The sequence below is a fragment of the Lycium barbarum genome, chromosome 9 (assembly GCF_019175385.1).
Source record: "Lycium barbarum isolate Lr01 chromosome 9, ASM1917538v2, whole genome shotgun sequence".
Classification (NCBI taxonomy): Eukaryota; Viridiplantae; Streptophyta; class Magnoliopsida; order Solanales; family Solanaceae; genus Lycium; species Lycium barbarum.
Genome location: NC_083345.1, coordinates 19839858 through 19866306, shown reverse-complemented (window position 1 = coordinate 19866306; position 26449 = coordinate 19839858). Strand labels below are relative to the sequence as shown.

Below are 26449 nucleotides of genomic sequence, written 5' to 3'. Positions count from 1 at the left end.
GACCATGAATACAAATTGGAGTTATTTATAAATTTTTGTGAGTGATTTGGAGTTAAAAAAGTGAAAATAAATTTTTGGTGATTTTCAAATTCCGGAAAATTTGGATTTTCCGGAATTTTATGTCTAAACATGATTTCCAGAATTCAACTCGGGAAAAAAGTAAAAAATATCCATGGCCAAATGGCCACTTAAACAATAAAAGAACCCGCAAAAGCAGCCACAGTTGAAGGATCTCCTTCAGAGAACTGCAAATGGTAATCTGGTGGAAATTATCTTTGACCACCCTTGACTTATCACCCTTCATCTGTATCATGTAGCTCGTGGACATTGATTGCTTTGTTGTTTTCGTGATTTTCAGATATACTGTATCGTCCAGTGGTTGCAAATTAATCATCTATAGACTGAGGAAACACTCATAAAATAAGGCATTAGGTTTGTCAACATATAGCTGAATTTCTCAAAGATTGCAAAGTACTAATTAAGAAAGAAGCGAGCAGAATGCTAGGATTCTGAAATATAAATCAATGAGTACAGTATGTTTCCTGATATCTGTCTGGCTATTTAATAAATTTCAGTTCGAAAGATGAACTAAGGTTCTAAGGTACTTTATCATGAATTAATAGAAGCCTGGATTTGTTCCAAAGTTCTTCCTTTGGTTTCAGGTACTATCTTGATCACAAACAAAATGGAGAGTGCATTGACTGCAGCATAAAGCATGAAAGTACCTGCAACCGGTGAAACCAATAATGTGAGTAGAAATATCTCATCTTTGATCTAAGACCTTTAGCTGTCTTGATATGCAGTAAACTGTTTATTCCCCTTCCCTCTTGTTAGTTTCTCCTTTCTTCTGTCAATTATTCTTTTACTGTGATGGATAAATGGACTTTCCTGCACAGCCCTATCCTTCAATTTCAAGTTGCAAGACTGGTTTCTAATATAGGTTCTTTAGGCAGCACTTCTATAGCTTCTTTTGCGTAATTCTCATTTTCTCATTAGTTCAGAAGTGATATTTGTGACAATTGACGACGTCTTACCAAAAGAGCTCCAGGTCATGAGGAAGTTGAAAGTGTAAGAGCAAGCCCATGCCCCAAACCAATTCACTAGTGTTGCGAGACTCCCAGCAGCCCCTTTAATGTTTATAGGATATATCTGCAAGAAAAGCAATTTTAGGCTCAAATATCTCAGATTTTAAAAAAGGATAATCTAGATTATACATACCTCCGACATTACAACCCAGGGAATTGCTCCCATGCCTGCTGAAAAGGCCCCGATATAGACCTGCATTTGAGAACAATTGTTAGATAAGCTGGAAGGAAAGACCTCCACTTTTTTCTACTTGGTTGGGGGAGGTAGAGGTTGGGATACGCTACTACATTGAGGACTAATCAGGAAAGGTGGTGGTGGTACCAGTGTGCCTGTTAACGCAAGTATCGGTGCTGCCTTTACTGCAATTTCATGTCCCTGGTCCAATAGTGATATTTTTGTCAAAATGTTCAAAAGGTATTCTAAGGATTTCAAATCTTGGTTTTAATGTTAACCTTCAGATAGAATGAGATTCCTGTTAATATACAGCCGATGACAAGTCCTGTTGAAGAAACCTGCAAAGATATGGCTTATCTTTATATTGGGTGAATGCAACGGGTAATATCCTCAACAAATTGGCTTTCTTTTTGGAGATATACCAATAGAAGAGGTTTTCTTCCAGCTCTGTCAATTATGACCGCACCGAATGCGTTGATGGGAAGCTGATGAAGAAAATAATGTAAGGTGAAGATCAGTTGTAACACCATACTTTAGGAAATAGATATCTAATATCCCTAGAACTCAGAGAGTAAGAGTTGAAACCTTCACAATTGCAAAGACTATAGTGCCGATGTCAGAGGGGAATCCTGGAAAGAAATACAGTAAAGAGCAGGTAGTTTCTGGCCTAACACACAGTTATTTGCTTTAAATTCTTGGGCAGAAGGGTAATAAAATGCTAGGTTCTTCACACTCGAATTGAGAACATGGATACAAATGGCTAAGGAATAATCTATGGGGAATAGTTAGATTCCAAATTGTAAACGTTATCTTCTCTCATTTGCTCATCACATTAAGCGATTCTTCAATAACCTTCATTTCTTTGCATGTAAAGAATGGTATTTCAGTATGAGAGATTGCCACCTGCGGACTCAAATATGCTACCAGTGTAGAAAATGACTCCATTGATTCCACCAAATTGTTGAAACACCATAAGGCCAACTCCTACCTGGCCATAGATTTATCATGAATATGTAACTAGCAGCTTTGGCTACCAAAATGTCGAAAACAACTGTGGAAAGGAAATTTACTATGACTGAGCTCATGTATCTTCTTTGAAACAAATCAAACAAGTTGGCTTTGGGAAGCTTTTCAAGGGTTTTTATATAATCCTGTCAAGCATATCAGATAAGTAATATTAGGAGAATATTTGAGGAAGTTTTAGATGCCCTCCAAAAAAGGAAAGAAACGAAATTTGGTTGTACCAAAATAATGAACCTGGATTTCAGCCGCCTCCTCAGATATGTCAGCATTTTTGCCTCGAAGTCTGTGCAATGCAATTTCAAACTCCTTTTGATGTCCTATTTTCGCCTGCAGATATGGTGGAAATGTTACGCCATTTTCTTGATTTCACCGACAGGATGAACTCTTAGCCATTGAATTTTGTAACTCACCAACCACCTAGGAGACTCTGGAATGATGAACAGACCAAAAAGGAGAACAGCACATGGTACTAATCCTGAAAAGGAAAAACAAACTCTTATCACTAGAATACATTGTTCAATGTGGTCATTTCTCTGTTTTGCCTTCATCTTTCTTTTCTTTTCCCTTGCAGTTGCAGATAGCTCTTTCTAGATCTCACAATACAACTTGATTCTAAAGCATACCTGTTAATGCCAAAGTCCTCCATGTCATCATAGTTCCTATGATGAAGGCAACTGAGACTCCAGTAGATATCATCAGCTGAAGGTTTAGAAGTAAGAAACAATCATGGAATGATAATCAAGTATAATATGTTTTTTACTATTTAGATTTTCCTTATTTTAGTGAAGACTGAAATAATAATATTGCTCTTTAGTTATCTCAACTATGAATTGGTGATATAGTGCCTCCTACATTTCATTTACCTTAGGAGTCAGAGTCCTAAACTAAGTTTCTTGAACTAATTTTCTATCTTTTTACGGTGTCAACAAATCCTAATTTTGTATCATCAAATCATTTTCAAATTCTGTCAATAATCACTCTGTCAAAATGAAATTAAAATAATTTAGTACAATGGATGCTGAACAGGAGATGATATGAAAAAGGTAAGAATATGGAGCATAGGCAGAGAGTGTATTTCTCTACCTGGTTTATCGTTGTTAAAGCTCCTCGTAAGTCTGTAGGTGCAATTTCAGCTATAAATACAGGCACCTGGTTTGTTATTGTCAATGGAAATGTTGGAATCAAGAAGGTTGAAAGCATACTACGTGGGATATTCTCATAAAATCTCTAAGAAACAGAGTATTACCGCGTAAGAAAAAACTCCCATTCCATATCCTGTTGCCAATCTTCCAATGTCCAGAGAAAGAGCTCCCTTGAAGAGGGAAAAATAATTATCAGTTTGTAAGACCTATAGAGAAATTCCTTCTCATGAATTGGAGAAGAGAACTTATAATGAACCTGAGCATAGTAAATGGCTAACCACCCAGCTACACAGAAAGCGCTCGACACTCTCATTGCCTGGTTGCATGTTACATGCGATGGTTCAGATAATTATCAGGCTAATAATAAAGAAGATATGTGAAAGTGAAGATTGGTATAGTTAGAATCTTCTCCAGCTTACCCCTTTGCGGCCAATATAATCGGCAATTGGACCACTTGTGATTGCTCCAATCATCGCCCCAAATGTCAATATTGAACCAAAGAGGGAATACTGCATGGAGAAAATGTTAGGCACATTCAAGATAAAGCCTAATACGAAAACACAGGTTAGAATTCCAACACTTCAACGAGATATGTAATACAGTAAGGACTGAAGTTTTCTAATTGAAGTCTATTCTTGACATCACGTTGATGTGCTTTCCTTTATTACAACCACTATTTCCAGAAAATTAACCATGTACATACAAACATGTGCATCCTAACAGTAGTCATTTCTTGTTTGCTTGGAAGTGTGAAAAATTAAAGTTAATTTTTTGGAAGGAAAAATATCATAGATATTTAGAAGAGTTTTTAGAAAGTTATATTGTAATATCTTTGATATATATACTTAGGAAATGTCTAGAAATTCTAGACACATAAATTTTATAGTTGAGGATAGAATTATCTAGATCCTTTTGTATCAAGAATAATATCACGATAGTCTAGAATAGTGGTAGGAGATAAGAGTAACTAAAATTTTCTTTTAAATGTATCTAGAATAATATCTAGATGCATCCTTAGATAAGTATACATACGGGTGACATTAGGCATTTGTAATCAACCCATACAAAACTCAATTGTAACTCAATTCAAGCCAATTCAAGAGAGTCTTCTTCCATTACAAAGTTCTCCTTTCCAAAGCTTTCTCTTCTTTAGTTGAATCTTCCGATCTCAGTTAACGATCTTGGGCTAGCAGAAGGTCTCTTCGATTTACTTTTTCTTATGCTATATTTCTCTACATGGTATCAGAGCCATAGCCATATACGTTGGCTTTTAGATTTTATTTCAAGATCGGGTTAGAGGTAGATTCAACTGGTTTCTCTAAATGGATTTAAGCGGCCGTGTTAATGGACTGGGAATGGAGTTGTTGCATCAGTCCAATTATAAGGTATGGAAGACATGTATGGAGTGATACCTTGTGGGAGAGGATTTGTGGGATGTTGTTAATGGTAGTTACACAAGTCCTCCTGACGGACCGGAAAATAGCAGTGCATACAAGAAGTGGAAGTAGATTAATGCGAAGGCGGAGTTCATCCTAAAGTGGTCCATCTCACACAACTTGTTTGATCATATTATAAGGTGCAAATCAGCTCATGAAATGTGGAGGACCCTTGATCATTTGTTCAACAAGAAAGATGAAGCTCGGCTACAAATATTGGAGAATGAATTGGCGAACACCACTCAAGGTAATCTTTCTATTGCCGAGTACTTTTTGAGGATTAAGAACTTATGTTTAGAGATCTCTTTATTAAATCCGGATGAGGCTATCTCTGAAGCACAAATGAGAAGAACTATCATTCGTGGTTTGAAGCCAAAATATATTCCTTTTGTTACATCAATTCAAGGATGGGCTCAACTATCATCCTTGGAGGAGTTTGAGAATTTATTGTCATCACAGGAGCTACTAGCCAAACAGATGGCTAGTGTATGTTTTAAAGAAGGGGAAGGAAATGCTCTTGTAGCCGACAAGAGGAACTTCAAAGGAAAGACATTCACAGATACGCCACACTCCCGATTTCAAAGTGTTTCCAGCTCGCCAGAAAAGGAGGGAAAGTCTACTAATAACTATAAGAAGACTCTGAAGTGTTACAGGTGTGGTAAAATAGGACACATAAAAAGATATTGCCGAACAAAAGAGAGCAACATGGCTCAAGTTGAGAAAGCTGCTGAAGAAGAAGAGGACTGGGGAAGGTGCTTCGTAGCTGAGACTCGAATAGTAGATGCCCTGGCTTCCTTCAATTTTGAAAGAGACTGGATCATGGATTCAAGAGATAATACGGTCTATCACGTGGAGAAGGAAGGCATTAGTGTCATCAACAAAAAGCAAGAAGATTCCAAAGACGTTCAGACTAGTGACGTGGTAGCTGCTATCAAGGAAATCAACGAAGCAGATCCTGAAATTGGTAATAAAAGTCTGGACGTGGAGGATGTTGAAGTAGATCCTGAGCATGAAGTTTCTGAAACTATATATGACAATAGTGACCATTCCGGATAAAGCATTGAGGGAGTTGTAGTGGAAGTTGAAGTCTCTGGCCAATCATCTGCCATATCAGAGTCAATCACTAGCTCAGATCAAATACTGGAAGCAAATAGAAAAGCTGACGGTCAAATAAATGAAGAGGTTGACCTTGAAGGCTCAATTTCATATGGAGAGACAAATAATATGGTTCTCGGATGCTCTGAAGCTGACAAACAGTTCATTGAGGAGCTGAAAAGGGAATCTGGTGGTGGATTCTACAGTAGTGTTGAGTCTTCGCAGAAAATTAATGGTCAGATCGTCACCGACTCAGGTGCTTCTCCAGATAACACAATTGTTAAGGAGCTAAGAGAAAGGGGGAGTCTGCAAACTCAAGAATGTGAAACTTAGCATGAAGATGATTCACGTGGTTCGCAAAGGCCAAAAAGAAATATTGTCAAGTCTGGCCATAACAGAGATGAAAATTTTATCAAGACGTATTCATGTTTCTTTGGAGGCCCAATTATTAGCGGAAAATCATCATCATTTAAAGAAGGAAGAAGTGTTGAGAAAATATTGTTGAGATCTTCACCATGGCACGCTCAAAAGCTTCGTCTGAGTTCTTCCACGACAAGTTTAGGATAGCTTCCAAAAAATTACTTTAAGGGGGAGTGTGAAAAATTAAAGTTAATTTTTTGGAAGGAAAAATATCATAGATATTTAGAAGAGTTTCTAGAAAGTTATATTGTAATATCTTTGATATATATACTTAGGAAATGTCTAGAAATTCTAGACACTTAGATATTTATAGTTGAGGATAGAATTATCTAGATCCTTTTGTATCTAGAATAATATCATGATAGTCTAGAATAGTGGTAGGAGATAAGAGTAACTAGATTTTTCTTTTGGATGTATCTAAAATAATATCTAGAAGCATCCCTAGATAAGTATACATACGGGTGACATTAGGCATTTGTAATCAACCCATACAAAACTCAATTGTAACTCAATTCAAGTCAATTCAAGAGAGTCTTCTTCCATTACAAAGTTCTCCTTTCCAAAGCTTCCTCTTCTTTAGTTGAATCTTCCAACCTCAGTTAACGATCTTGGGCTAGCAGAAGGTCTCCTCGATTTACTTTTTCTTCTGCTATATTTCTCTACAGGAAGAGGTATTTCAGGCTGATTGCAGGTAGATTGAGAAATGTTGCAGTGTCTAAATATGAGGAGTAGTATTATTGGAGAAGTCGAGAAGTTAATGGAACTCATGGTTGTGGGCTACATAAAACTATTAGGAGTCCGTGGAATGGCTAACTCAAACAAATCTGCAAAAAAAGTCAATTTTAGATGTGCAGTAAGTGTTTCTTTTATGATAGAGATGTTGAAAATAATGCACCCCTGATCCTACATTGTGAAGTAAATGGACAACCTTGGCATCTCTTCTTCAGTAATTTTGGGATAAAATAGGTCATTCCTGCAACCATTAAAGACTTCCTGAATAGATGGTTGTTCTTCAATAGTAATAAGGAGGTGAAAAGGATATGGAGATCCATCCCCAACTGTGTTTTTTGGACAATTGGAAAGAAAGAAACCTTAGATGCTTTGAGAGAAAATATGTTTTTATTCATCTGTTGAAGTATAAATGCTTTAGTAATGTAGCTTCATGGTAAAAATTACTAGTAGATACACATGATAATAGGAAATTGCTAGTATTTATTAGCACGTTGCAGGATTGACGTTGCTGTAATCATTGGAGGATGTACTATCCAGCACCATCTTTATTATTTAATAGAAGTGTTACATTATAAAAGAAAATTGTACGTATAAGAAAGTTTAAGCTAACCAAAGTTTCTAACACTAGCTTTCATTCCTTGTAATATACTGTATCTATAAGCAGTAGGTGTGCTCCTTCCAATGTGTATATCTTTTTTCTAACCTCTGCTATAGATAAATTAAGATCTTCGCTGATTGCAGACTGTGTTGGTGACGAATAGCCAGCCTGAAAAGTCGAGAAAAATCACAACTGATTGTTGTAGGTGGAGAAGCTTAAAGTCAAGAAGAAGGAAAAGAGTAATGCTTGAGTTGACTAGTGAGGAAGATGGACTCACACAAGATCCAAATGCAAAGGAACCACAGACAGCCACTAATGTGCTGAGGTAAACCATGCACCGGCTTTGCTTCTTCTCACAGCAGCCATTCTCTGCTTGCTCTTCTGTTACTCTTGTATTTGTTTGACTGATGAGAGGAGCTCTCATCTCTTCCTGTAACCTGTTTTCGCTTTTCTCTATATCTTCTTGCTGCTTCCCGGTGGCCATACTTTTGTATCTGTGTTTGTATGTTTGTATGTTTGTTTTAGGTTGTCTTCTTGGACTAGAGAAGTAAGAAGATTTTTAGAGGTAAGAATATATTTGAGGAAGAGAAGCAAGAAAGGAGCAGTGGTTTAGAAAGTCTTTGGAAGACCAGGATTTAAATTACAACAGAGATAAAAGAAGTCATCTTCTTAAACCTTGGTAGACATAGTTATTGAATACCTAGGCTAGTAGAAGATATCAGATAAAGAGTAAATTAAACAGGTACACCAAGTTGGTCCTGATACTACTAAGTTGGTCAGGACACCACTGTTATCAAAACAAGAAAGTAAGTTTATGGATGAATGTTGTTAGCATTTTTATGCTGTGAAAGTTGTAGAAACAGTTCATTTTATTTGATTTTCCAAGTGTAATCAGATCTCCCATCCAAATATTGAGACGATAACATTAGTATATATTTGCAGAAATGACTTCGCGGAGATATAACAGACGTGTGGAACTGATTGAAGCAACAAATCAATCACCTTATGGAGCCAATTTCTAACCAAAAAAATCTTTTTGTGTACTTGGTCCTCACTTGAGTCCAATGGTGGATCCGAGCTAGATGCATCGGGTTTAACAGAATCAATATGTGTATATAAAAATATCGGAACATATATGAAGTGCAGAATACACTGACTTTTTGAATTTGCCACCATTGGCCTCTTCTTTTAGTGTGCCTAATTAATTTCTGGAGCAGACATACAGTTTCTGTTTTTAAAACCCCTTCTTGCTTTTGGTCGTTTAAGATAAATTAAAAACTATTGAGCGGTCAAATCTGGTGTAGTGGTCTTTATTTTATTGTCCTACAAATTTGTCCTAGAGCTTTACATTATTCATTTATAATCAAGTATATATTTTTTTTTATGTTTCGTACTGCTCATTTGTCTTTTAATGCTATGTAAATACATCAACAAAAGCAGTGGTCCTTGTCTTAACTGCTTGGCTTTCTCCTGTTATTCTTTTGGCTACACACACTGACACACACAAAAGAACAAAGATTGTATTCTAGTCATGCTTTTTTGGCAGTTATACATATGACAATTTAATATGGTAATATCCAATTCAAGATACTTCAGCTGTTCAGCATCTGGCTAGGGATATTTTTGCTTTTTTATTAAACCCGTCAACTGGTTCGGTTAAACAGGTTAAAACCGGTAACCAGACCGGTAAAACCGGAACCGGAACCGGTTCCGGTTAACCGTTTAAAATATTACCGGTCCGGTTCCGATTATTTTGAAACCGGAACCGGTTAAACCGGTTTAACCGGTGAAACTAAAAAAAAAAAATAGCCGTTGGGCCGCCTCAGCCTCACCTGTCCGTTAATGGACCGTTGGCAACGGTCCATTTGCAAAAATGGTCGTTGCCAAACGGTTATTTTATTAATATTTGGCCCCTCAATTTGTTTTAACACTTTAACCCATCTCCCACCCCTATATAAATCCTTCTTCATTTTCATTTTAATTCACACCAATTCACTCTTCTTCATCTTTCTCTCAAATTTCAATCTCTCAATTATAGTTACTTTGCAATAATTAGCCACAAAATCTTATTATAGTTTCAACTTTCAATTATTAATTTTGCAATTATAATATTGTTGGTGGAGTTGGTGATTTTGCAACAATCCGAAGTAGCTTTGGTGGATTTGCAATTCTAGCCGCCTTCACTTTGTTGGAAATTAATCCGGCAATTTGGTACCTTCGTTCCAACTCTATCTTTATTTTTCGCAATTTAATTCTAGCAATTTATTTTTCGCAATTTAATTTACGCAATTTAATTCTAGCAATTTAATTTGTTGTAATTTATTTTCTTGTGATTTATTTGATTGTGATTTAAATTAATTCCATTTAATAATGTTAAAGAGATTAAGACGTGATGCCGGTAGTAGTAGTCGTATTGTTAGGGGTGCGCTTAATGAGGAAACATTTGTGGAAGAAACACCTAATTTAGGTATTGATGTTTGGTGGAAATAATCCACTTTTAGGTCATGAGCCAATGCAACAACATTTTACCGACACTTTTAATGAAGACTTAGATGATGATGATGAAACACAACCCCCTGAAAATCCCATAGGAGATACCGACACTTTTAATGAAGACTTATAGCTTTTTTATATGATGAAGGAAAAGGTCGTCACGATAGAAAAATTTTAGCCGATTCAATATCTACTATTATGAGATTTTTTAACATTTATAGAAAAACACTTTGTATTGCTTTAGATAATGCTTCTAATAATACAAAGGCGATAGGTCTTATAGAAAGAGAACTAAACCCTCCGCTAAGAAATATTTTTCATGTAAGATGTAGTTGTCACATTTTAAACTTAATTGTTAAAGATGGTCTTGTGCATTTTGAAGATTCTGTTCAAAAAGTTAGAGATGCGGTTGCGTTTCTTTTTTGTAATGCTAATAGGGGAAGAATTAGAGATTTTAAGAATGCTTGTGTGGAAAATAACCTTAGACCTAAGAAAATTCAAGTAGAAATTGAGAATAGGTGGAACTACACTTACATTATGCTACAACAAGCATATGAGTATAGGATTCCCATACAACAAGTTCACAACAAATATAATATTAATAGTGAGGATTGGTTAACTTTTATGAATTGGGAAGATGTTAAAGAATGTGTTGACCTCTTAGAAATTTTTTATAATGCAACTCTTGCTTTTTCTAGACAATTTTATCCCACGGTAATCGGAATTTTAGCCTACTTAGCGGAAATAGCTAGAGTTTTACAAGAGTATAAATATAAATCTGGTTATCAAGTGGATATTTTTGAAATGATAATCAAATTTAAGAAGTATTTTTTTCCCATCCCAACTTTATTTATATTGGGTTCTCTTTTAAATCCTTGTTTAAAAGTGTCTTATACTAAAAATTTGGTTAGTCAAATTTATACATTTTTAGAAATTGAAGAGGGAGTTCAACCATCTGTAGCTGAAGCCGAACTCGCTATTGATGATGAGTTTAGAAAAGTTTTTACTCATTATTCTAGTTTGGAAGAACGTGCTACACCCGTTGCGCCACGCCCTATTACTTCTCAGAGTAGAAAAAATGGCTTGTCGGGTTTAAAAGTTTTACATTCACAGCCAACTTCTTCTTCTACTGCAAACTTTGATGAATATAACTTTTATTTGATGCAGTCAAATGTGGATATCAAGGAACTGGATGACTTGGATGTCTTAGCATGGTGGAAGAAGTACAAGGCAAGTTATCCGGTACTTTCAAGAATGACTCGAGATATCCTTACGGTTCAAGTATCAACCGTGGCTTCGGAGAGCGCATTTAGCCAAGGAAGACAGCAAATTGGAGACCATAGACATTCAGTATCCGGCTTTAGCTTGCAAGTACTAGTGTGCATTCGCGATTGGATTAGATCGGAGCGATGCAACCAAAACTCAGAAGCGGAGGAAGGCGAAGAGGAAGAAATTGAAGATTTGATAGCTAGTGGACCGGATCAAATGGAAGACTTTGAAGATATTTCCATGACCGAATATGATGTGGGGGAAATTAACGAAATGGTTCAAAATTGGTGATTTTATTATTCTACTATTTTTGTACAACTCATGTATTATTTGCAAGTTAAAAAAAACTACAACTTGCAAATAAATGTTATCCAAGAATGAATAAAATATATGGCTCATTGAGCTTTCTTCTATTTACTTGTGTTCATATTTTTACTTTTATTAAGTTAGGAATATACCTAAAATATACTAAGAATATACTTAAATTAAAAACTAAAAAGTTATATATTAAGCTATATACATATATATATATATATATATATATATATATATATATATATATATATATATATATATGTAAGTTATACATATATAATGTTATATATAACTTAAACATATATATATATATTAAGTTATATACATATATATAAGCTATATATAACTTAAACATATTTATATATATTAAGTTATATAACCTAAGTATATAGATACATATATTGATATATATGTATAAGTATATTCTTACTATATTTTAGGTATATATATGTATACGTATATTCTGTATTGCTGACTTGCTGTTAGCCTGTTAGTCAGTAAATATTTAAACTTTACTTATAAACTTGTATAACATATGTAAATATACCTACAATATACTAATAAATACTATAATATATATATATATATATAATACAAAAAAAAAATATATGTTTTGGACACTTTGAACCGGACCGGTTCCGGTTTGAGTTTTCAAACCGGTAAACCGGAACCGGTTAAACGGTTCCGGTGTTTTAAACAGAAACCGGCCGGTTCCCTAACCGGTTACCGGTCCGATTCCGGTTAAACCTGTTGCCAGGCTTATTTTTTATGCATGCAACAATAACAATAGATTGTTGTTTCTTTATCTCGAGCTAGTTATAATTTTTCAAATAAATTAAACGTAGTATTTTCCTTTTTGTTCTTTTTATTTGTTCAAATTTTGTTCCTCTGATAAATTCATAAAATAAATAGGAGTATGTCATGTTAAGAAGTCTTATATTGTGGCTCAATTTCAAAATAGTTTGTCTATATAGAAAACACTACACAACCTCTATGCTGTACATAAAATAGTCTTTTGGTTCTTTTAAAATTCATTGAGTGCCTTAATTTGGAGAACTTTCATCTGGACTTTAACGATCTTTACTTGTTATACATATGGTTCCACGAATCCTTTTGCCAATCAATTAAAATGTCTCACATAACAAATATGTGAGACACAATAAAATTTTAATATCCCCACCTCTACCAGGCCAATCTACGTCCCGTGAGTAAACTTAACTAAACTAAATAGTTTTGTTAAAGTGAGGTACATATTAGAGTGATTGAACGACAAAAAAGACATGATCGTGCATTTTATGATTTAGTGCAATATCTAATGCTGATAAAATTATTAGTGCCAATTTTGCTTTTCTATTGTGCCGTTGTTTCCTTCTTTCTTTTGCAACGTCATCCATTACAATGTTTTACCTAGCAACTTTTGTCGAACTCTTTTTTATATATTTCTTTGGTTTTCTATTTGATGCATAATGATTAATGCGTTATACTGAAAACAAGACTGAAATTATTAACCCCTCATATAGATCAATTCAGGAGCACTGGATATCTCTCTCATTCTATCCATTCTTGTATCAAACCTCTCTAATGGAATAAAAACTTCACTTGAAATAAATTCATTCCTAATAATATAAAATTTTAAGCATTCAATGTGCAAATTAGAGGCAAAGTGTAATTCTCTTCTTCCTTCTATGGTTTGAAACTTCGGCCAGAGACAGCCAAATAAATGGAAGATGGTGATTTACCATTAGCCATTATTCACTATTTCATGTCACCCTAAAAGAAATTTAAGCAGTTATCGCTTACACCAACTTTGCTGATAACTACAGCTATGATATCTTCGACGTTAGATTTCTTTATCACTTACATAATCAATTTTTCTTTTAAATTCCTGAAGGTCTTCCTTAGAAATCAAGAGTGTGGATTGTTATACTTGAATTTGTGGAACCAGTATTCTCAGACCGTATCAGCCGAATATCCACATAGCTTCCTTTCTTTAAAGGGAAGAAACTTGGAGGAATGAGGACTTTCAATCAACTATCAGAGTACAGCAAGTGGTTAATGATAAGAGTATACAAATTAATCTTTCTGCAAAGGTCTGCGAGAATCTATATATATATAAAAGAAAGACATAGGCCCGCCGACATGGTGCTCTAAAAAAGCAGGAACCATATTTATCTTTTTCCTTGATTTTTAGCCGTTTCACTCCCTTTTTTCTTTTTGCCCAATTTTATAGGTTAAGGAAATCCAAAGATCACGTCTATTCATATGCCAATTTGTACCATCCCTCTAATTGGAGTATATCTCTTCCTCTTTTCCTTTTTCAAGTACAACTCCTCTTCCAGAACTTCTATCTCCTTTTTCTCTCTTCTTCCTACTCGCCAAAGGTAAAAAAAACTGCTTTTCGTATTCAATATGTTCATATTCTCCTTCATTTTTTTGTTCGTTGTACTACTCAAGTTTGTATCTTTTCGTTTGTTTCTAATAGATTTCTGATTATGGAGGAAACATGACTGCTCGTATGGAAGAAGAGAAGAAGAAAATGATTCAACTTGCTTTCATTTCTAAACACACAGATACTTATGCAAATCAGTTAGTTGTAACTAACTACTATAGCTGTCACCAGTTGGCATTTAGTCATTGACCAACTAATTACAAAGTATTGACTAACCAATTAACTAATCCCCATGTGCACTGCACGTGCAACTTACTCCATATTGCAACACTCCCCCTCAAGCTGGAGATTGAAGAGCATTGAACAATCTCAGCTTGCTCAATAGGTGATCATGTTGAATCCTTCCCAGACCTTTAGTGAGCAGGTCAGCCTATTGATCTTTGGTTCCCACATGCACAGCTACTACCTTTCCTTCCTTGATTTTGTCTCGGATGAAATGGCAATCTATCTCAATGTGTTTGGTACGCTGATGGAAGATTGGATTTAGTGCAATTTGCATGGCAGCCTTGCTATCACTATATGCACACACTGGTTGCTTGATTGAAACTCCTAATTCTGCAAATAATCCTGTCAGCCAAGTAATTTCAACTATAGCAGTAGCTAGGCTTCTATATTCAGCCTCAACTAAACTTTTAGACACTGTCACTTGCTTCTTAGACTTCCATGACACTAAAGATTCACCAAACTTGATTGCATAACCGGTTACTAATCTTCTTGTGTTTGGGCAAGCCGCCCAGTCTGAGTCACACCAACAAGTGAGTGACTGAGAGAGTGAGGTTTCATAAGAATACCCTGTCCAGGAGCCAGTTTCAAGTACTTTACTATCCTTATTGCAGCATCCGAATGAGAATCTTTGGGTTATTGCATAAACTGGCTTAAAGTCTAAATTGCAAAGCTAATATCTGGCCTTGTGATTGTAACATACAACAATATACCAACCAATCTTTGATATGCAATAATGTCTTCTAACATAGGATCACCACTAGGTATTGTAGCTAAGTCATATTCAACAGTAGTCAACTTCTGATTTATCTCAATTGGTGTAGTTGATGACCTTGTACCACTTAATCCCGTTTCTGAGATCAGTTCTAAAATGTACTTTCTTTGATTCAACGCAACTCCCTTGTGAGATCTCAGAACCTCAATTCCCAAGAAATATTTAAGGGAACCAAGATCCTTAATTCTAAACTTCTGATGCATGATGGCCTTTGCTTGATCTATCATTTCTACCAGTGATGAGTAATTCATCTACCTACACTAAGATGATGATGACGATGTCAGTTCCTTGCTTCATAGTAAATAGAGAATAGTCATGATTACTTTTTGAGAAACCAGCAGCTACAAGTGCTTCAGTCAACTTTATGTTCCATTGTCTGGACGCCTGCTTAAGCCCATATAATGACTTCATCAATTGACACACCTTGTTCTCCCTTTTGCTGTCAAAACCCTGAGGTAGTTTCATGTACACTTCTTCACTAAGATCACCTTGCAAAAAAGCATTATACACATCCATCTAAAACATTTCCCATCCTTTTGAAGCAGCCAAAAAGATGACATATCTCACAGTGACCATTTTGGCCACTGGTGATAATGTGTCATGGTAGTACAGCCCCTCTCTTTGGCTATATCCTTTGGCTACAAGTCTAGCCTTGAACCTCTCAACACTGCCATCAGCTAAGTACTTTATTTTGTATACCCATTTAGATCCAACAACATTCTTTCCAGGTGGAAAGGTTACAATTTTCCAACTGCCATTAGCTTCAAGGGCCTGAATCTCCTGGTGCATTGCTTCACACCATTTAGGATCTTGTACAGCTTCCTTGAAAGTTTGAGGTTCCACCAAGACTGAAAACTTGGCTAAAAAACTTTGATAGCTGGAAGATGTGTTGTCGTAGGATAGATATTTGGACAAGGGATATGTGGTGGAACTAGACACCTTCCTTTGTGATACATAGTCCTTCACCCAGATAGGTTCCTTGCCAATTCTAGAAGATTTTTCTATAGGCTTCAGCAGAGGTAGGATCATTGATGACCTGCTCATCTATCAAGGGTAACACTTCAGGCTGCATAACCTCCTCATTATTGGTCACATGACCAGGACGAGAAGTAGGATCATGAGAACTAGAAACATCATCTTCCAAAGCTGCATGATTATGCATATCCACAGCAACTGCCACGTCTGTATGATCATCAGTAGTCTCCAGATCATGCATATCTACAGCAACTGCCACATCTGTAGGATCATCAATAGTCTTCATATTCATCTTCACATCTGCATGATTAGTAGTTTGCAGTGTAGGAGAAGATGAATCATAACTAGTGTCTGTAGAGACATTTTTATCAGAATGATTGCCAGTCTGCAACATATGGTGTGAGCATGGTTCAACATCAAGTAACTGGAGTTCTTCTAGTGGAGGATATTTGTGAGGTTTCAAGGTTTGTGCATTAAGAAAAAGAAATGTGTTTTCTCTGAAAACAACATCTCTACGAACAAAGAATTGGTGAGTGGAAACATCCAAGAGAATGTATCCTTTCTGTGTTTCTGAAAAACCCATGAGGACTGCAGCTTTAGCCCTTTCAGCAAATTTGTCACCCTTTGGCACCACAGTGGCATAGCACAGATAGCCCATCACTCTAAGATGTTCAATTGACATTTACCTTCTAAACAACATTTCACAAGGAACTAAGCCACCTAGAGCACTAGAGGGAAGTCTATTTGTTATATAAACAGCAAATTTAATTCACATACCCCAATATTTGATGGGAATGTGAGCCTAGAACCTCAAGGCTCTAGCAGTATCAAGAATATGTCTGTGTTTTCTCTCCATAATGCCATTTTGTTGTGGAGTATACACACAACTATTTTGGTGAATAATTCCTAGCTCATGAAACAAAGTGGTGCATTGAGAGTTAAATAACTCTGTGCCATTTTCTGTTCTAACTATTTTGATTATGACACCAAACGGATTCTTTATCATGTTCAGAAAGATTGTTGGTGCCACTATAACTTTTATTTTAAGCTGCAACAAATAGACCCGTGTGTATCTATCGTAATCATCAATAATAGTTAAGAAATATTGTTTCTTATCAAAGGTTGTTGTTTTATAAGGCCCCCATAGATCCATATGTACAAGGTGAAATGCATGATCTGCTTTTGAACTACTAATTGGAGACATTAGTCTAGCCTGCTTAGCTAAGGGGAAAACAATACATTTATTTTGTAAGAAATTACCAACACCTTTCAAAAACTTTAGTTTCTGCATTGTACTTGGTGAAGAGTGTCCCAGCCTTCTATGCCACAAGGTGAGTTCATCGTTCCTCCTTATTGTTGCTGCTACTTGCATACCATTCTTACTCTACTTATTTACATCATCAGATAAAATGTATAAGCCTTCTCTTTCTCTACCAATCCCCTTGACTCTGCCGGTTGGCAGATCCTGAAATACACATATATTAGGCAGAAAAGTCACAGAACAATGAAGCTCCGGTTAGTTTTAACACTGACAGCAGATTGAACCTAAAATCTGGAACATGTAGCACACAATGTATAATGTCATTGCCAAATAACTTTGCATTACCAAAATGTGTTATATCAGCTCTTTCACCAGTTGGCACTTGTACTTTATCACTTGACTTTCCTATTGCTTTAACAACATCTTTTATCATTTTTAAATCAGTTGTGACATGATGTGTAGCTCCTAAATCTACAATCCATTCAGTACGCATATTATGTGACATCAAACAAGTAGCCATACCTGCCCAGTTGACCTGTTGCTCATAACTAGTATCCTTGTTTAGCATTCCAAGGATTTGCTTGTATTGTTCCTCACTGAATATAGATTTCCTTCCTAGCTGTTCAAATCCTTATTGTTCTTCTGCTGAATTGTTGTTCATGGTAGAACTTTCACCAGCTATGTTGTTTACAGATGTGAACCTCTTTCTTGCTTCAGTTGGGTAACCAATTATTTCCCAACACAGTTCTTTTATATGGCCTTTCTTTCCACAACACTCACATATCATGAATGGTTTCTTCCCTTTATAAGGTTGTTCCCTTCCAATTGCACCTTGATAGGGTGGTTGACCTCTACCAGCTGACCCCAGGAAAACTTGCCCTTTACCAAACTGCATAGCCAATGGATCATTCTGTGATTTTATCCTAATATTAGAGTGTATATTGATTGAAGCATCACTTTCCACCTAAGTTATCATGGCATAGGCTTGGTTAACTGTTGGTGCAACTGATTTTAGCAAAATTTATCTCCTAGTGTGGTCATAGGAATCATTAAAACCACCTAAAAACTGCAATAGCCTTTGTTCCTGGAGATGCTCAACATAATCCTTAGATTTTGGACATCCACAACTAGGAGTAGGTACAATCATATCATACTCATTCCACAATTTCTTCAATTTTGAATAGTTTACTGAGACAAAATACCTTGTGATAGAGTTGCAATTTCCCTGTGCAATTGAAAAGTCCTCATTCGATTTACCTTATTGTATCAGTCCTTCAATTCCTCCCAGATTGCGTGTGCACTCAAACCATACACTATTCCATTCAATAAGTTCGTCTCTACTGAATTCATAATCCACGAATGAACAATCGCATCACATTTCTCCCACAATCCTGTAACCCTTGTTTTTTATCTTCCTTTTTGCAAGTTCCATTGGCGAACCGTAATTTTCCTTTACCTAGGAGTGCAATCTTCATGGATCTGCTCCATAAACCGTAATTTTCAGCTCCTTTCAGCTTTACTGGAATTGACAGTGATCCTGAAGAATCCGATGGTTACAGATACAGTGCGTGATGATGATCAACCTTCGCCATTGTTGATTTTTCAAGCTCAACAGGCATTTTGTGTTAATCTATCAATCGAACTGTGATTTTGCTTTGAAATCTAAACGAGATTGATAACGAGATGCGAGTATCGGTGTGCGGAAACCATCTGCTCTGATACCATAATAGATTTGTGATTATGGAGGAAACACGACTGGTCGTATGGAAGAAGAGAAGAAGAAAATGATTCAACTTGCTTTCATTTCTAAACACACAAATACTTATACAAATCAGTTAGTTGTAACTAACTACTACAGCTGTCACCAGTTGGCATTTAGTCATTGACCAACTAATTACAAAGTATTGACTAACCAACTAACTAATCCCCATGTGCACTGCACGTGCAACTTACTCCATATTGCAACAATTTCATTGTACAATTACACAATTAAACAACTATATTTTGATATGGAATGTGTTTCTTAATTTTATAGAAGCCATCAAACACGGATACATCAATGAGTCTGATGACGATAACAAGATTGGTTAAGAGATCGGGGCGGGCAACAAAAGCTATGACACCAACCATGGCAAGAAGCAAAGTGTTCTATTGAATTCTTTTGCAGTTTGTTGTATTACCTCATTAATCTATAAGTTATAACTTATCTTGAAACGTTTCCTCTCACTTTTTCCCAAATTCATATATGTCCGATTATGTTCTCCTTCCTTCTTGAAACGCACATGTATGTAATTACTCTTCCTTTCATCATACTTTTATGTGACTGTTTGTTTGCTACTGCCGAGGGTCTTTCGGAAACAGCCTCCTTGTCTTCCGATATAGGGGTATAGTCTGCGTACACTTTACCCTCCCGAGACCTCACATTGTGGGATTTCACTGGGTATGTTGTTGACTGTTTGTTTGATACTCTTCCAACATTGATTGATTATCAGGGTGTAGGCACTATACAAGTTTATCATAAAATGGATGTTGATGCAGGCAAAGGCATTTGTGGAGGATTACTACTCCATTATTTGGTACCTACGGGGCCACGCTCGGAAATCTGTACCAAGAAGGTTCCATGCTAATAAGCTCGGTCTCTTCTAAGTTCTGGACTACGGATGAAGTTCAAGTTTCCTAAAATATTTTACTTAATGATATTGTTTGTCCATTTACTTGATTTAGAAGATTTGTTGCATTCTCTGCTTTAACGTTTACTCACCTGTATTGAAGATCGTAATATCAAAATATGATTGTCATTGGTTTAAGTTTAAAAGTTTACTGTTTGCATTAACTATCCTAACTAAGTTCATATGCATTAGTTGTCTTAAGAAACTCTACCATTTGTATAGGATACCATATTGGTAGTTTGTACAGATTTCATAAAACATGTGCTAACATACTAGGTTATTTTTTAGGTTCAAAAGACGGGGATTTACTATTAGATTATGTAAATATTTAGTCAAATATATTTTGTAATCTTCTATTTTAGGATAGCGTATGTTAGAATTAATTAGTCAAATTAGTTCATAATTTGTAGCCTACAATTATGTTGTAAATGTTGTATATTAACCTATTCAAGGAATGAGAATAATCACGGCAAATATTTTCTTACATGGTATCAGACTAGGTCTCTCCTAAAACCCTAGCATTCTAAACCCTAGCCGCCGACCCCCCTTTTCGTTTTCCTCCTCTTCGGCCCTTCCTCCTCCTCTTCTCCATGGCTGACGCGTCCAAGTTGCATCCTGCGACTACAGTCACCAATATCAAATCATGCATTCCTATTGTTCTTGACTATGAAGGAAGCCAATACAATAACTGGGCTACCCTCTTCAAGATCCATTGCCGAGCAAACTTGGTGATCGACCACATCCTACCTCCTGCCTCCCGCACCGTGCCACCACCGGCAACTGCAGCCGAGAAACTTGCTACAAAGGATCTATGGGAACGGCTAGATGACATTTTTCGGCAATGGATATATGGTACAATATCGAATGATCTTCTCAACACGATCATTCATCAAGAGGACACCGCAGTCGAGGCTTGGAATCGCCTTGTTCATCTCTTTCAGGACAACAAATCGGCTAGGGCTCTTGCTCTTGATGCAAAATTCACCAACACAAAATTGGTGGATTTTTCGAATGTGAAAGCATACTGCACCAGGCTGAAAGTTCTTGCAGACAATCTCGCCAACGTCGGCCACAAAGTTTCCGACGAACGACTTGTGCTTCGTCTTCTGCGAGGGTTATCGGAAGAATATAAAACTTTTCGAATGACGGTGCAGCACCGTACTCCTCTCCCATCTTTTGACGTTGTCCGATCGATGCTCGAACTTGAGGAAGACAGCCATGGCGAGGACGCCATTCACGACTCCGGGTCGAATGCTGCTCTCGTTTCCGGCAATATTAATCCTCATAATTTCTCTGGTAATGGGCAGCCCAACAATTCTAAAAATACCTTCACCAATCGAGGAAATTCTCACAATCGTGGAAAGAAGAACAACCGCGGTCGCAGCGGCGGCAACCGCAACAACAACCGCGGTGGTGCCGGGAATGGGCAAAGAAGTGGCGGGGGCTGCCGAAACAATGCCCAGACAAACCTGCCCGCCGCGTCGCAGCACTAGGGGGCCAATGCCCCATCGTGGTATTTTCCACCGTGGGCTGCTTAGGGGCCACAGCCGTGGGCCACCCCACCGTTCCCGCACCCCACCGCAGGGTGGCAGCAACCTCGCGGCTGGCAGCAGTCACGCCGAGCCCCATCGCAACAGGGAGTTCTTGGTGCTCGTCCTCCACAGTCATTTTACTCGGCAGCCCCGTCATCACATGGTGGGTATGCGCCCACGGATATTGATCAGGCTATGCACACAATGTCTTTGAATCCGCCCGATGACAACAATTGGTACATGGACACCGGAGCCACATCTCACATGACCAACTCCCAAGGTACTCTCTCGTGTTACTATCAATTGAGCAAAAATAATGGCATTGTTGTTGGTAATGGTAACATGATTCCGATTCGTGGTTATGGTCATACATCCCTTGAAGTAAATCCCTCCTTAAACCTGAAAAATGTTTTACATGCACCTAAACTCATCAAAAACCTTATTTCCGTTCGTAAATTTACTATCGATAATATGGTTTCTGTTGAATTTAATCCTTTTGGCTTTTCTGTGAAGGATTTACGGATGGGGAGCAAACTCATGAGATGTGAGATTTCGGGTGATCTTTATCCATTCTTCAAAAATTATCGAGCCATCTCGCCTTCCGCACCATCTGCTTTTACTGTCATCTCTCCTCATATTTGGCACTCCCGTTTAGGTCATCCCGGGGATGTAATTCTTAGTTCTTTACGTAGTAGTAATTTCATTGAATGTAATAAGGCTCGAAACAATGTTTGTCATTCTTTCCCTTTGGGAAAATTAATTAAAATGCCTTTTTATGACTCTCTTTCAACTACTACTATGCCCTTTGACATTGTTCACAGTGATTTATGGACTTCACCTGTTCTTAGCTCTTCTGGTCAAAGATATTATGTTTTATTTCTTGACAATTATACTAATTTTCTTTGGACTTTTCCCATCAAAACAAAGTCCCAAGTTTATGATTATTTCTTGTCTTTTCGGATTTTCATTCGCACTCAGTTTGAAAAAGAAATCAAAACCTTTCAATGTGACAACGGGCGTGAATTTGATAATGGTCCTTTTCATAAATTTTGTGAACAAAACGGGATGCTTTTTCGATTTTCTTGCCCGCACACCTCACCCCAAAATGGTATGGCGGAACGGAAAATTAAATCCATAAATAATATTGTTCGTACACTCCTTGCCGATGCATCTATGCCCCTCTCCTATTGGCACCACGCCTTGGCCATGGCAACGTACCTACACAATATTCTCCCTTCTAAAATCTTAGCATATAAGACACCCACTCAGATTCTTTATCAAAAGAATCCATCCTACTCTCATCTACGAGTTTTTGGTTATCTATGCTTTCCTCTTTTTCCGTCCACACAAATTCGTAAGCTACAATCTAGGTCCACTCCGTATGTTTTCTTGGGGTATCCTTCTAATCATCGGGGGTACAAATGCTATGATTTATCAAGCCGAAAAATAATCATAGCTCGACATGTGTGGTTTGATGAAAACTCCTTTCCATTTTCACAAATAAATAGTCCATCTTCTACCTCATATGAGTTTTTGGGTGATGATAATTCCCCATTGAGAATACATTTGTTGCATGACCAGGCCGCTGCTCCGCCTTCTGCAACCCAACACCCGAGCTCACCCATCTCCTTTCCTCTCTCGTCGTCTATCCAACAAAACCCTCCCACCACCCCAGCTACCCGCCAGCTCCTTCCCAATCCTTCCGCGGTCCAGCCGGCAGTCCCGCCACTGCCAGGCCCTCCGTCTCCCTCGCTGCCAGCCCCCAAAACGGCATCAGCCCCCCACCTGTTCCTCGCATGACTACGTGTAGTCAACATGGGATATTTAAGCCGAACTTGAAATACCATAATCAAGCCTTAAGTGCCACCAACAATTCCATCTCCCCTATTTCTCGGAATCCCGTCGGTGCACTTAATGACCTGAATTGGAAAAATGCTATGCAAGATGAATATAATGCTCTTATTGATAGTAAGACTTGGGAGTTGGTCCCTCGTCCTCCAAATTCTAATATTATTCGATCTTTATGGATTTTTCGGCATAAAAAGAAATCTGATGGTTTTTTTTAGAAGCATAAAACCCGTCTTGTAGGTGATGGCAGGTCTCAACGGGAAGACGTTGATTGTGACGAGACCTTCAGTCAGGTGGTCAAACCGGCAACTATCCGTGTGGTTCTTGCTATTGCTTTATCTCATTCTTGGCCCATTCACCAACTTGATGTAAAGAATGCTTTCTTACATGGCAATTTGAATGAGACCGTCTATATGTATCAGCCTCTGGGATTCCGGCTCGTCCTGATCATGTTTGTCTCTTGCGTAAGTCTCTTTATGGCTTAAAACAGGCACCACGGGCATGGTATCAGCGTTTTGCTGAATATGTGGCAACCATTGGTTTCTCGCATAGTACATCTGACAACTCTCTCTTCACTTATTGTCGTGGAAAGGATACTGCTTACATTTTGTTATATGTGGATGATATTATTCTAACTGCATCTTCAGATTCTCTCAGACTAGGTATTATGTCCAAGTTAGCTACGGAATTTGCAATGAAAGACTTGGATCCGTTGAGCTATTTTTTGGGGATTGCCATCTCTAGGGACAAAAATGGCCTGTTCATGTCTCAGAGTTCTTATGCAGAGGATATTCTTGATAGGGCAGGCATGTCACAATGTAAGCCTTGCCCCACTCTAGTTGATACAAAAGGAAAACTCAGCGCTACCTCGAGCGCCCCGTATGAAGATCCTACGAAGTATCGTCGTCTGGCAGGTGCTTTGCAATACTTGACATTTACTCGGCTAGACATATCATACACGGTCTAACAGGTTTGCTTGTTTATGCATGATCCCAAAGTCGAGCATATGGAAGCATTAAAACGCATTTTGCGTTACATTCGAGGTACGATTGACTTTGGTACACACTTATACAAAACCTCTCTACAGTCACTACTTTCATATACAGGTGTTGATTGGGGAGGATGTCCAGACACTCGACGCTCCACATCGGGTTATTGTGTATATTTTGGGGATAACTTGATTTCTTGGTCTTCCAAGCGCCAACTTACTCTATCTAAGTCTAGTGCTGAAGCTGAGTACAGAGGGGTTGCTAATGTTGTCTCTGAATCTTGTTGGATTCGTAATCTGTTGCTTGAACTCAATTGTCCTATTCGTAAAGCAACTTTGATCTATTGTGACAATGTGAGTGCCATTTACTTGTCTGGAAATCCGGTACAACATCAACGTACCAAGCATATTGAAATGGACATTCACTTTGTTCGTGAAAAGGTTAGACGTGGAGAGGTTCGTGTCCTACATGTTCCGTCCCGTTATCAGATTGCCGGCATCTTCACCAAAGGTCTTCCGCGCGTACTATTTGATGATTTTCGGGACAGTCTAACCGTTCGTAAACCTCCCGCTTCGACTGCGGGGGTGTGTTAGATTATGTAAATATTTAGTCAAATATATTTTGTAATCTTCTATTTTAGGATAGCGTATGTTAGAATTAATTAGTCAAATTAGTTCCTAATTTGTAGCCTACAATTATGTTGTAAATGATGTATATTAACCTATTCAAGGAATGAGAATAATCACGGCAAATATTTTCTTACATTTACAGCCAGATATTTGTGCAGATGTTTGTCGGCCGTAGTACAATTATAATTCGTTTTCCCCAATTGATCAGTTTTAATGGCATCTTACTTTTCTTTTTAAAAAAACATAAATATCTTTTTTATCCATCCTGTGTGTGGTATATATCCACATTCGGGCTCAACTATATCCGGATTAGCACCGGAAAGTCCTGCATTGGAGGATAAAATTCTCCCTTATAAGGAGAATCCGTACCAGTTTTACAGAACTCTCCGACATGCTAATTCTTACCTTGATGTTGAGTTTCATAAAATCATTTGAATCATGCAATATATTATTATGACGAAGCTACATCATCATTAAAAAGGAAAAAGTTCTCTTAAGATTCTTAACATTTAAAAGGATAAGAGTAGAAAAGAAGGTGAGATGGAGATACAGGTAATGTATATATAATGAAACTTTGTAACTATGTGAAATAGTGCAGTTGCAGATATATTCAAAATCTAATCTATGTATCATTTAAAGAGAGTACATACGCCTGGTGACATGACACTCTCTCAAGTTAGCATTCTTATTTATCTTTCTTCTCTTATTTTTTATTTTTCCCAGTCTTATGGATTATTTGTCTTAGGTCCTTCTTGATGCAATTGCATGAAATTTTCAAAAGAAATAATCATATTATTTTGGTTTTTGTGCACTTTAGTAATAAGTTTGATGATTTTGAAGGAATGCCCGGTTATGAAAGGTAATAAAAGTGAAGAAGAAAAATAAATGGAATATAGACGGCTTTTGGGGTGGGGTCGCGCGGGGGGGGGGGGGGGGGAATGAAGTAAGCTACAAAGAGGAAAAAACAAGAACAACAAAGAAGAAGAAAATAGCAAGGGAAGGAAAGAAAAATAAAAATTATTTGATTTTGTAGAATTAGGACAGATGAATCCAATTTGTGTGCACTTTTCCCCTTTCAGTTCGGCTTCTTTAAAATTTCAAAGGAGAAATGAAGAAAGTACTACAATCGAACTCAATAACGAAGAAAAAAGTAGAATATATGTATCCATATAAACTATATACAGTTATACACTACATCAATTCCTCTTCAAATTGACTAATGCACCGCGCGAAGCGCGGGCATATTTTACTAGTTGCTAGATAAAAAAAGGCATTAAGTTTGTGAAGAGAGGTGAATTTCTCAAAGATTGCCACTAA

The 26449-nt window shown here is 37.2% G+C and overlaps 1 protein-coding gene across 1 annotated transcript; it reads right to left on the bottom strand.

The window, feature by feature from the left end:
- Nucleotides 1-486: 486 nt before the first annotated feature.
- Nucleotides 487-8958, bottom strand: LOC132610747 (sugar transporter ERD6-like 7). Its single transcript, XM_060325100.1, has 18 exons — nt 7984-8958; nt 7812-7874; nt 3845-3934; nt 3682-3741; nt 3530-3595; nt 3367-3432; nt 2907-2982; nt 2694-2758; nt 2518-2610; nt 2331-2411; nt 2164-2248; nt 1846-1889; nt 1683-1745; nt 1539-1598; nt 1408-1461; nt 1219-1278; nt 1035-1149; nt 487-725 (listed from the first exon to the last, which is right to left on the bottom strand). Exons 1-18 carry the CDS (start codon nt 8188-8190, stop codon nt 610-612), a joined length of 1464 nt encoding a protein of 487 aa, XP_060181083.1. The 5' UTR covers nt 8191-8958; the 3' UTR covers nt 487-609.
- Nucleotides 8959-26449: the final 17491 nt, after the last annotated feature.

Bases quoted from the DNA above. Each gene is read 5' to 3' on its own strand.
- LOC132610747 (XM_060325100.1), bottom strand. From the start codon at position 8,190: ATGGCCACCGGGAAGCAGCAAGAAGATATAGAGAAAAGCGAAAACAGG. The intron at 3,433-3,529 runs GTAATACTCTGT...ATAACAAACCAG, and splicing joins TGGGAGTTTTTTCTTACGCG to GTGCCTGTATTTATAGCTGA. The intron at 2,983-3,366 runs GTAGAGAAATAC...CTAAACCTTCAG, and splicing joins CTTTAACAACGATAAACCAG to CTGATGATATCTACTGGAGT.